The following is a 13413-nucleotide window of genomic DNA, read 5'->3' on the forward strand; positions in this document are numbered from 1 at the left end:
ATACTCTGACATATATCGCTCTGTAAAGCAGTAAACACACATTTATACAGTGTTTCTAAGAATCAAACATACCAGATATGATGTTCTTACTAGTGATCTTAAAAAGTGCAGGTTTTATTCCTCAAACTTCTTAAATTATTACACACCTTTTCCCCTCTTTTCAGTCTTTGAGCTAAGCTATTTCACAGAGCTATCTGGGAGTAGTGTCAATGTTCTCATCTAACTTCCTTTCAGATCAAGAACAAACTTTTTCACAGCTGATATTTAGAATTTTTATTCCAGTAAGGGGAGATTCTTCCTTTTTTTGTACATGCTTTTGCGTAAGTTCTCACTGGGAACTGAGCCAGCATTGGCACACCTGCGGAGAAAGGAGGACAGGTAACACCAGGTGTCATGTAAAGCGGTCAGTAATTGTTTATTTAGTGGAGAAAAAGATTCAAACAAACTTCTCAGTACTTTTAAGGTTCAGAGAAGCTATTCCCGCAGATCACTGGGAACCGCGGGGAATAGGTTACTGTATGTCCCTGGTGGGTAAAGTCAATTATAATAAAATGGTTTTCCTTTAGAGTCAGCAGGTGTCAATATCACAAAGTAAAGACGTATTAAGGCTACTTTTAAACAATTTTGAAACAATGAGAGAGATTCTTCACAAGTGGAAAACATCCAGTGTTCCTAGCAGAAAGATGGAACTAGCATAGTTTGTTTGTTTTAGGCTCAATAAACAAACACATTCTAGAAAGATGCATAGTTTTATGTTAATATTATATTATTTGTACCATATTTGTAACATATGACTCATTTATTTGTTATCAAACGTCAGTTATTGGCTTACATTTTTATGTGTGAGGATCACAGGACTAACTTGACTTGTGCAGATTTTTCAGATATTCAGTATTTTTTTGTGGTACCTTTTTTTTGTTATAAAAAAAAGACAGTATTTGTTGTGTAAAATGCAATTTTTAAAAAACTGATTTTTGTCACTTTTCAGTGAATCTGAACTACAACCAGAAGCAACAATCACATATTTTAATATTGAAATAAAAACAAGGCGATCTGTGAAAGTTGTGAATAATTATTTACATGGAGGCCAACCACGAAGTGTGAAGTTGGAGGCAACTCAGCTAAACTTCTTTTTGTGTGCACATGTTGCTGTTTATGTACGTGCACGTGTCCTTGCACTAGCAAACAGATGCGTGAGTGTGTGCATCATCATCATCATCATTATCATTAGCATGGTGAGAGTATCTGTTGAGGGGGTGTGCTGATTCCGGGACACATCACATATTCATCCCTGGTGTGCTCCCCGTTCTGCCCTGAATCATACCTCAGCCCCTCCCTCCAAACCCCCGCACACACACACGCACATCTCGAGAGCTTATTCATCCATCTCACTGTATATGTAATGCGACCTGATATAGCTGCCTTCTGCACATGTTGAGAAAAGTGACTGGCTTAACATAGCCAAGGCTGGATACCTTGAACACACACTGCGTCTACTACACACAGTTATACAGATAATAAATATCCCCTCCCTTCTATAAACAAATATCCTCACTTTTGCACGAGTCCTTCATTTTACTGGATGGAATATTCCATGCAAAGCCCTTATTCAATAGGTTATCAATTTCAGACTTGCTGAAAGACTTGTTGCATTATATAACTGTATGTCTTATGCTTTGCTACTCAGGTTTCTGCTCTCTGCTTTCATCTGACTAAGTGTTCGTGTAAATTCATTATTGATTTTTTTGTTCTTTTGCATCATCCTTAGAGAGCACTTAGAGTGAGATTAGAGCAAAGACAAGAACAAAGAAAACTCCCACTCACTTCTGTGTAATTATTTCTTTATTTTTTTAATAAAGCAAAGCACTTCCATAACAGTTTTTTAATTTTTCATCAAAAAAAAAAAAACAGACTCTAACGAATGTCACAGTATGTCTCATGTACTGTTCTGAAACTCACAGTCATCATCGAGGTTTGGTTTCAGATTTAACATGTGGGGCCGACGTGGACTGTATGTCACAGTTAGGCTTCATTGGTCGTAAACAACACACATACACTTTTCCATAAACACATACTGGGGTTAGAAAGGTTCAGCTTATAAAGAGAAGAGATGGTTCAGAGTGTAAATGCTGCATGCAGTTTTAAAATACAGTTCTTGGTCATTTTTTGTGTGTATGAAGGATTTTTTTTTTCAGATTTCAGGTTAGAAAAAAAGCACATACAGACATGTAAAATAATAAAAAACAATATCAGGTATAAGTGTAATAAAATAGGACTTCTGGACTTCCACACAACATGCATACAGGCACTCACTTTTCTAAGATAGAAGAAGATCCGTCTCTTCCAGACTTTTCTAGACTCTCATATCTACATCACTTAAGTTTCACTCACACAACCACAACAGAAAATTGAAACCCACACACAAATCAGTTATAACTCCATGTCTGGGATATTGAAAACTTTTAGATTTATAAAGGGCAAAGTGATAATAGTGGAAATCAAGAGGCGCATATTTAATTTGCTTGCCATCCTTTTACAGTCTAAGCATCTCTTCTATCTTCACAAACAGCTGTTTACTATGATCAAAGTACAAATCCACCTAGTCTAAGATACAGTGTGCTGGATGCAAATGTACAGTGATGGTGTGTGGTATGTACAGATGGTTTGCTGGCATCTCTGAGATCACACAAGGTTTTGAATCTGAAGGAGGGAGGTTAGTCACTCCTGGTTGCATTGAAGTGAACACCTCAAACTGCTTTACTTCTCTCCTCCTAGATCTCTCTTGTTAATCCACATCTTTATCCTACTTCTGGTAATGCCAAATAATCTTCCTTTAATAATGTTAGTGATAATTGGATGGTGAGTACTAGTTAATATAGAAAACAGCTGGATAGTTTTACAACGCCTGCGCTGTTTACAGCTGTGATAGAAAAAAAAAAAAGACATCTGGAGACCCCACCAGCTAACTTGGTAGTTTTCTGCCTTTGTGTTGTCACTGTCATTCAGCTCCGATGTCATCCTAAGCCTGTACTACGAAAGATCAGGTATTTCACAATCAATTGTGTCTGGCTCTACATCAGCTCAACTGACCTGGCACTTTTAAGCAGCTCCCTGCTGCCTTGCCTGTCTCCTGCTTCAGTGTAGCACCCCTTGCATGTTGAGGAGGCAACTGAAAGGACTCAAGATCCAGGTTTTTGTTAGTATTAGAAAGAGGAGAGGGAGAAATCAGAGAAAGAAACAGGTAGAAAGGAGAAAGGAGTTCAGCTGAAAAGGAAATGGAAGGAGAATAAGAGTATGGTGAGGGTGAGGAGGTGGAGTGGGCGTGGAGTGATGGCTAGGGAGGAGAATGAGGGGAAGGCTTGGTCGTCATAGCTTGGAGCACAGTCCAGCTCAACACAGCGGACAGAGGAATCTTCATTGCCATAGTTGGTCCAGTATTCTTCTTGGTCGAGTTTGGGGAGGGCTGCCTCATCAGCTGAGAGTTCATACTTGGAGGGGAACTGAGGCTTGACCGCAGGGAAAGGGAATGACTTCACTGTTTCTGAGCTCTTCTGGTACAAGGACTTTGATTTGGATTCGGGTTTGTTCTTGGAGAACCACCAGCGGGTCTTGGTACTGAAGGTGGTTGTGGTGGATCCAGCCAGAGAGCCGGGGTCAGGAAGAGGGCAGAGAGCGAAATCCATTTCTCGGAGGAATCGGAGGTCCTGACCACGACGTGTAGATGGGGAAGTGCACACAAGGTCAGATGAGGAGATGCGGGCCTTGCGGAACCACTCCCAAAGGGGACGTGCCTCACAGCCACAGGACCAGGGGTTACCATTGAGGCGGAGGAACTGGATGTCTTGGACATCTTTCATGGTCTGTCCTGGTAGCTCAGCCAGGGAGTTGTTGAACAGGTAGAGGATGGTAAGACGGCCAAGGTCACGAAAGGCCTTGCGGTTGACCTGCCTGATGCGATTGTCATGCAGAAGGAGACGGTCCAGGTTGACCAGACCCCTGAACACATTTTCAGTGAGGGTACGGATACGGTTCCCATGCAGGAACAGATGGGTGAGGTTGACCAGATCAGAGAAAAGGTCATCATGCAGAAAATGGAGTTGATTTTCCTGCAGCAAAGTCAAAATGCAACATTTAGTGCTGGGAAAAAAGTGAAAAGTAAAACTATAGACTGCATATAAAAGATGCACATAGTCTCCAATGCAGAAGTGACTTAAGCTTGCAATCTGTTTAGTTGTCAGAAGGGGGCGACTCTGCTGGTTCAATTCTCAGCTCATTAGACACTTTTGTGATGAGTTTGTGGTTTCAGTCACTAGTTTAATGTCTTACCATGCAAACCATGATGTTCACATTACAAATTATAATCCCACTAAGACTAAAATAAATGATGATGGATTGTATATAAAAAAAACCAGGCTACTTCGTGATTGCAAGTTGCTGTCTTAAAAAACTTGAAACTAATGATTAACATCTCAATGTTTACATCTATCTTTAATATACAGTCTATGAGAAAGACTAAAGAAGCTGGGTATGGTGGTTTTTGCTAAAGACTGCATACAACAGATTCAAGTCCTACAACAAAAGGTCAAAGCTGATTTTGAATCCTGAAATCTAGAAATGATTGGAAGCTCACACAATGTGTGACACAAAAGCCGCCTTTAACGAATTACTGAACATCCAACATTTCTCTTTGAGTCAGCGATCAATATGAGCAGTAAAAATAAATAAATAAAAGAATATCTCACCTCCCTCTGATTGCAGTTATAATTTATGCACACGTGAGAAGTGATCTGTTTGAAAGTAGCTTTATAACACTGAGAAGTGACCTGCATTGTCTGAGTCACACTGAATGTGGGATGTGTTCTCTTTAATTCCCTCAGAAGGCTTCTTGGCAGGCAGTTATTGTCTGATTGGAAGAGAGTTTAAATTCAGGAACAGATGAGATCTCACTGTTAGCTGCCAAAAGCTGACAGCAACCAAAAAAATAATGCACATGGCATCTCTGCAAGCTAATTTTCAATGCATTAAAATCAAATCACTGCCTGTTATATTATATCTCTACTTTTAAAAAAAACTATTTGGATCTATTGTACTGGTTTTGAAGTGATTTAAAAAGATGACTTTAGGTTTTCTTTTTCACTTATTTTAAATAAAATTAACTTAAGGATGAATATGAAGTGTTGTAGTAATTTTCCTGCCTTCTACAAGTGGTGATTGTATCACCATCCTTGCCATCTATATGTGTATTTTAAGTTTGGATTGATATTACTTCCTCTGACTTGTAGATACACTTGCTGAAAGTAAATGTGTGGACATGTGTTTTGTTTTTTCTTTTACAATTTATATTATTAGAAGATCTGTCAACTATCTGCATTGAGTTTATAGTAATTAAATAAATCTATTGTCATATTGTAAATCTATCCTTATACGATAGTTTCAGTGTTTTTTAACTGCTCAATGGTTCTAATTTTCTTTGTAGATATACATTTCTGCATCTTTTTATTTTTACAACTTATTTTTGTTTGCATATAAATGCCTGTGGTGTGTGCAACTCACGCTTCAACACGTGCAATATGAAAGCATCCACGTGTGTGTGGGTGTGCAGCCTGTGCAAGCTTTAAATCAATTCTACAACACAACTAAACGTAGTAATTTTGCATACCCTTGATCATACCCATGTATTACTATCCAACATCTTACTGTGAACGTACTGGTCATCTTTTAGGTGTGTGTGTGTGAATGTTGTCTTTACCTGCAGATAGAGAAATTGCAGGCTGTACAGCTTGTGGAAGAGATCATGGGGGAGAGTGGCCAGCTTGCAACGATGCATATGCAGGCTCTGCAGCTTCTCCAAGCCCCTGAAGGCTCCACCTTCCAAGTGGCGCAGTGAAGGGTTGTCACCCAGATCCAGCTCTTCCAGTACCCTGAGGTTACTAAAGGCTCCGGCCTCAATCCATGTGATGTTGTTGCCATATAGCCAAAGCACCTGCAGAGGAATTCAACAGGACGTCAAAGAAAAATAAGAATAATGGCATGAGAGAGGAAAAATACATTTCTGCACATAATTTCTATAAATAGTGTTGTCACTCTGCTCACTTGTGTCTCAAAGCCAAAAGAGTCTGCGCGAAGCTCTGTGATGCGGTTGTTCTGGAGGAAAACACGTTGTGAGTTGTAGGGCACACCGGCCGGCACTATGGTGAGGTTCTGGGACTGGCAGCTGACCGTCATGGGCGTAGGGTAACACACACACAGCTTGGGGCATGCTGTGACCCCACCCGGCTTCACCACCACCAGCCACAGAATCAGCCATAGGGTTAGTCCACCTGGAAAGAGAAGAAAAAGGCAATGTTAGCATGAGAAAGCTGCAGGAGTAGCAGCTTGGAAAAACGTGCACATTGTGTGTGAGAAAGAGTGACTGGCAAAGAAAAAGAGATTGGATTCAGCTTTAGGTACCATTTCTTTTTCTTTTTGTCTGTCTGTCAAAACTTTTGTTTTGTTGTCAGTGATTCCTTTTAACATCGCTGTGCTCTTACCCGTGACCTGTTGATGGATTCAGAACCTTAGGCTTCATATATAATTCAGCAGCTTACATTACAAAAATCAATCACCCATTCATATCCACCTTATCACTTTACCTAAGTAGCAGTGGATTTTGTGACATGGTTACATAACCGTGGATTTCAGCAGTTTAGACTATAAATTAGCCACAAATCAAGAATCAAAATATATTTAAGAGGCAGAAACGAGAAGCACATTGCCTCCCTGTTACACTTACCCCGTTTTCTACTTCTCAGGCTGTTTCAACCAAAAGGATGTTTCCGCTGAAAGGTTGTCTACGCGGAGGGCACGCGTAAAACTAGTAACCAAACCCGGATCAGTTTCGGTTCTTATGATTAATTTAGCAGCTTCTTGGCATCGCTCAGATTACGGTGCACAAAAAAGTGGGCAAGGCGGGAAAAGTACATGCGTTAAATATTAACGAGGTTCCTTTTCATCTATTGTGCGCAAGATTTTCCAGCGTCTCACCCCTTGACCTCTTAACAAGTTGGACTATTAGCCGCGCTGGACGCTGAGAGACAGCTGCAACCAGAGCTCTGGAGTCAAATAGGGCATATGTCTTTCATATTTACACTAACGTTAAAGTAACGAATTGTGCGCGCAAAAGTCATGCTTTTATCTCTCCATGCGTAAAACAGTATGGAGAGCAGAGGAAAAAGCTTTGACCACGTGTAATAAATAACTTTTTAAGCAGATCACAAAATCTGTACCCCGGAGTGAGCATCCCTGACACGTTTCTTTAACTCTCATAATATGTAGCTGGCATATACAGTTCATATTCACAGTAAAATAATTAGAAAACAGTCAGACTGACTGCGCGTAAATCGAAGTCTACACTTTGTTTTTCTGTCTAACAAAGGCTGCTTAAACCCAAAATTACACGACAATATTCCCTGAAAACACTAAAAAAACGGAAACGTGTTCAAAGGTAAGTAAAAAGGTGTCAGCTATAAGCACATGAATGCACCTGTAGAATCTGCAGATGCAAAATGGTGAGGAACTTACCCTTGTAGTTGCGGGCGCTGGAGCCCCTCACGGTGCGACGAGTTTCCATCTCGAACCAAAGCCGAAAGCGAGTTAGCCTGCACGGCGTGGAAATGCCTGCTTGATGCTATCTCTGCTGAGATTCAGCTCTGGTGACCGAGTCACTGCTGCTTCAGGCAGTGACGTACCGGAGTCCCGAGGAGCTTTTTATCCCCGTGGCCGGTCTTCGCCCACTGCCGTGGGTAGCGGAGGATCCTCTACGTCAGCCTGGGAGGAGGAGTTACCGGAGGAAGCGACTAGAAAGGCAATGGCAAAGCTTGTCACTGTCATCTTGGCGGCAGACCTCCACTGGCTGTCAAAAGAAAAATAATATAATTCAACATTAATCATTTATTATGCCGTGATAATGAAACACAACATAAACTAGAAATTTTATAATTTGTTTTTATAATTCGTTACATTTTCTTTCTGAGCATGTATTAAATATTCTAACCATTCCCCAACGTTTAATACAAATATCCAGTATTTAGTTTAACTATTGCAATAATTTCTTTGTTCATCGTTTAAGACAACTCGCAGTGTGGGAGGATTGGAGGTGGATGGAGGTGACAAAAAACTAATTACTGGGAAAAAAGTAAGAATTATTGCTGCATGACTACTGCACATTAAACGAATTTGTGTGTAGCCTCGTAGCACATGTACTCTGGGGAGGTGGAGGTGGGAAAACTCATCTGGCCTTAAAGTCAAGTTATCGTTTCTCTTCTTCGGTGTAGGCCAGGCTAGAAAGAAGCCGATAGACGCCTACAGTTCAGAATAACAGATGAACATGAAAGGGAAACCCAGCGGTGGAGCGAAATCATCTACCACAGCATATGACCTGGTTATATTAGTGTGTGAGAAAGGGAGAGATAACACCACTGACATATCGTAGTAGTACAACACCTGCACATCAGGCTGCATTTATTCACACCAATCCTCTTCGTAAATGTCACATTTACCAAAGCAATGCATTATTAATCCTCCAGTGGACTGATGAAATGTGGATTTTCTTTGCGCTGTGGATGTGAATAAAGATGATGGGATGACTACCAGTAACAATGACACAGGGACACAGAGTACCCATTTGACTGAATAGGTCCCATAAGTCGCATCCTTGAGCCAATTTGGCTGCAGAACAAATGATTTGCTAGAAAAGGCGCGAAGCAGCGCGCACGGGCGGGACGTGGGATGGATGACAGGGGACATGGAGTTTTGTTTTGTTTTTTTCCATGTGAAATTAACTGTGTCAGGGCAGGGGTGGGCAGAGTTTACTCACAAGTGAGTCCTTCCTTCGTGGCACGGGTCAAGCCCAGGTCCAGCATGATGCGCATCATCTGTTCCCCAGTGAACACACGCTCACCAAAACCTGCTCCTTGAAGGTCATTTGTAACTCCAAGCTGTGAGCGAAGCGCAGGCAATAAAAACCGTCTGGAGTCACACGATTTCTTGGCGTCGGTATAGTGATTGGGGGAGGCAGCTCAACAAGGAGGCATTAGTGGCCTCAGCGGGGGTCTGTGGAATAGATAAGGTCGCGTGTGTGTGTGCACATGTAATGCACACAGGGTATTCTTGGCCTCAGGGTGAGTGGGGGAGGCAGCCAGCTCACCAACAAGTGTCCACCTTCAAGTGTGTGTCTGCCCACCTGCATGTGGGCGGCTCTTAGTGCCCCTTCTACAGTAATGATCTAGTATCCATGCAGACTGAGACAATTTATGATTCATTCTTGTGTGTGTGTGTTTACATCGGCGCTTACCTGAGACTTACCTGAGTATGTGTGTGTGTGAGATGCCAAAGCTATGGCCCATCTAATCAGAACAAAATATTAAAGTGGATAAATGTATGCAAGGACATACACACAGGCACACATCTATCTCCATTCCCAGATACATTCTCTCACTTGCCTGCTGTGTCAAAGTGAATCACTGGAACGCTGGCATTTGAACTGGTGTAAACACAGCATGTTCAAAGGATCTGTCCTGATCCTAAAAAAAGTGTTGGTGACTCTGTCCATAACCCCCACTCACACATACAAACATACACACACAGCTGAAGACCTTGTGTGAGGACTGAGTGTGGATCTCTGCCCACAGGGTGGAAATTCAAGGAGAAAACTCCAGAAACTTTGCTTTCATGGCTTCGCTCTCTCAAAGTTTGTCTCATTTACGTCAGGCTCCTTGTATTTCTCGACCTCTTGGTATGGGGGAGGTTAAGCTTATCATTAAAGGCATCTGAGGACCTAAACCCTGTGAGGTATTGCAAAAAGTCATTTGAATTGGTCAGCACAGCTAGTCCAAGAATCGTTTTCAAATCTCTGCCTTTTAATGCACTGTGAACTTGAAAGAAATGTATGAATCAGACAAAATGTGGGTGTCTTTTGGGACAGAAAAGGTCTGACAAGACTTAGCTAACGAGACAATGAATCATTTGATATTTTGTTTCAGTGTCAGTGGAGAAGCTTCAGCGTGTAAAGTTCATGTTTAGTTGTGTAATTAACGTGATGTATCTGAAACCAAATTCACTGCAAAACTGGGAGATGCAAAATAAGAGAAATCTAAAGTGTAGTTGTGTAACCTGTGCTTTAGTCACTGATAACTGAAGTGGAAAGTGGCCCTCTTTAGGACTAAAAGTATGTGGACATGGAACAGGCCAAAATCATGACTTCATCTCATACAAACATAAGTAATTACTTTTACTTTTATTACTCTGGTTTAAAAACCTCTGTTTAAACCTTTGCAGAAAATCTTAAGGAATTTGTTTTCATTCAGCTTCACAAATCTGTTAGGTGATAACTCACCCTCACTCTTTTAGTTCCAAAAGCATGAGGTTTAGGCCACAATGATTATGTTTAAAACAAGACAGACACAAACTGTGGCACGCAATAGGCCTCTTCTGTAGGAGATCAGGTGAATAACTTGGTTATCAAAAACTATCACCTTTCTTCACCTTGAGAAGCTCTTGGAATGCTTTTGTAATATGCACTCAGACATGCTTTTGCACTCTAAAGCTCTGTCAGATCAGTTCTACATCAACTGGCTGAATCTGAGTACATCCCTTTATACGTCACAATTCATCCTGCTACATGTATCAGCAGTCACTTTTTGAGATATTTGTTAGCCAAGTCCAGTCTGGCCCTCTTATTCTTGAGTGTAACCAGTGGTTTGCACCTTTTTGTAGACCACCTGTATTTACATTCATGTGGGAGTCTCTTCATTGCAGACTCTGATAATGATACACCTTCTTCTACTAGACTGCTCTCTATGTTGTGAAGTTGATTTTTTTCAAGCAAGGAAATACATTTGTGCATCTGCACTTTAGTTCTCTTCTGTGGCCTTTCAGAACTTTGGATCTTAGTGAGATGACCAGCGAGGGATCTTGTCTTTATTTATTGAACAAGATTGTTGAGTAGACCACTCCTGTCTCTGGCAGGTTTGTAATGATTGCCTCCCTCACTTGCACTGATATCTCTTGGTTTTTGTTTATCTTTTGCAGTTTTATTTGATAGTTTAGTTTTTGTTCTTCATTCGTTTTGGGAGACAAAATCCTTTGGCCCATGGTGTGGCTGGACCCAGACTCCTTCCATCTTTTTGTTCCTTTTTTGCAGGAAAAGGAACAAGAGTTTCTAACAAGAAATGATTCTTAGTGGCAAACTGAAACTGGGGTGTGTTTTTTTTTTTGTTGGGGTCACTGAGATTAGTTGAGCCTTTGCTTGTTCCTAGTTGCGACCTACTAAAAATTGAAGTCAAACACTTTCAAATCACACCTTTTGTACAGAGGCATACTGTTCATGGAAATACATATTCTGCACAATATATAATGCATGTAATGAAAACGCATACAATTCAAGTGATCAGCAACTTCAGATTAAATATACATTAAATAGAACCATTATACTCATTTCTATCTCAACATTTTTATCCTTGGATGGCAGTAAGCATGATTTAAACCTCATAACAAAACTAATTTATCTCATGCTCAGTCTTTTTGAAGCTCTTCAATTTAACAACTGTCTTGAAACAAGTCTTTTTAAGCGCCTCTTCCTGTAAGCCAACTTTTCTGTAGACTGAATGCCTCTCACAAACAAAAGATTTGAACAGCAGGTGGGTGGGGCTGTTGTGCTCACTGCCAGCGCTGTACGCCTGATATGACCATATTAAGGACATCTGCTGTCAGTGACATCACAAGAGAGACAGGACAACCTATGAGGGGAAAGTGAGGCTCGGATCTCCTTTTTCTGTGAAAACTGTGCTGTCGTCATCAACATATGTGGTAAAAATAATTTATGCCCCATATGGGTTTGCTTACTTTTGTCCAACTTGTTAATATTGTAGTTTGTTACTTGCTTCATTGTTGAATCTCTTTTTCTGAGGTCATCATTTTACCAAATGTGTTGATCATTATAATTAAAATCAATGGAACTGGCTGAATTTCAGACAATTTTTGAATAATTTCATTTTTGATAGAATTTCTAATCTCACATTGACCCTCTGAACTAGGTGGCATATACAAATGTTCTATACAAATCTCACAGTCGCATGTATTTATACATTTGACAGATCAATTGAGCACCAAATGGAATGTCCGGTTGGACTGGTGTGTCAAAATATAATAATAATGGATTGGATTTATATAGCGCTTTTCAAGGCACCCAAAGCGCAATTCCATTATTCATTTACTCTCACATTCATACACTACAGTTGTACCCACAGCTGCTCTGGGGCAGACTGACAGAAGTGAGGCTGCCATATCGCGCCATCGGCCCCTCTGGCTAACACCAGTAGGCGGTAGGGTAAAGTGTCTTGCCCAAGGACACAACAACCAGGAAAGAGAGCCCAGGGATCAAACCGGCAACCTTCCAGTTACAGATGCGCTTCCCAACCTCCTGCACCACGGTCAAGTCACTCCCTTAAGGTTTAAACTCAGAAGAACAAACCAAACACACCTCAGCTGCTGCCCCTGGGAGTGAAAAGAGTGAGCTGAACGTGAGTGCAGTCCTTATATAATGTGTTCCAAGTGAGTTCAATTAAGGGACAAACTCCAGAGTCAACGAGTGTGAGAAAGTAAAAAAGGAAACAAGGTAAGTCACAAGGTAAAACTAAAATTAGAGAACAATCGTCTGTCACAATAAGATGCCACACATGACACACAAAATTAGTTTGTCCACTACAAGACAGAGGTGCACACCGGAGGCCTAAACAACAGGAGGTGTATCACTCCTCCTGGTTTCCACCTCGAGACAGTGTTTACGTTGCCTTTGGTGGCTTTTTGGCAGGTACTGTGACATTCACTGGTACCCTCACTGGCACACAAAACAAAACAACTGAAAATGCCCTTTTTATTGTTTCTTCCTGCACTAAACATGTCAACAGTATTCAGAAAAGATCATCATGTATATAGATTTAATCATATATATATATATTTTAGTGGTCTATCAATAAAATTAAAAAACAAAATAAAAGACTCAGCCTGGCTGCAGCTTGTTGCTATGTCATCCTACATCAGTCATGCAGTATATTCACTTTTAGAATTTATATTCAGTGTTAATTATAGCCAGGCTCAAAGTGTTAATGCTAGATTATTTTTAGTAAACAGCATTGTGATAAGCAAAACTAGGGTGGCATGAGATCATTATATGATGGCACTTGCCACCCCATGCTATCCCTGTAGATCCACCCCTGGCCACAAGAGCCTCAATACTGTATTTTAGTACAGCACTTAAATAAATGTACTTTCCATCCATAAAGAGTATATAAACAGAGGCATCCATCATTTTTTGGCCATGTCTGATGTCCCATTAAGAGACCAGGGACCTCACAGCCTTGAACAGTTTGTTTAATG

At 40.8% G+C, this 13413-nt stretch overlaps 1 protein-coding gene across 1 annotated transcript; it reads right to left on the reverse strand.

The window, feature by feature from the left end:
* Positions 1–1651: 1651 nt before the first annotated feature.
* On the reverse strand, positions 1652–7939 carry rtn4rl2b (reticulon 4 receptor-like 2b). The gene is made up of 4 exons (XM_005913437.3): positions 7561–7939; positions 6094–6320; positions 5750–5983; positions 1652–4106 (listed from the first exon to the last, which is right to left on the reverse strand). Exons 1-4 carry the CDS (start codon positions 7607–7609, stop codon positions 3261–3263), a joined length of 1356 nt encoding a protein of 451 aa, XP_005913499.1. The 5' UTR covers positions 7610–7939; the 3' UTR covers positions 1652–3260.
* Positions 7940–13413: the final 5474 nt, after the last annotated feature.

This window comes from Haplochromis burtoni, unplaced genomic scaffold, assembly GCF_018398535.1.
Source record: "Haplochromis burtoni strain Fernald_Lab_line unplaced genomic scaffold, NCSU_Asbu1 Contig_4, whole genome shotgun sequence".
NCBI classification, from domain to species: domain Eukaryota; kingdom Metazoa; phylum Chordata; class Actinopteri; order Cichliformes; family Cichlidae; genus Haplochromis; species Haplochromis burtoni.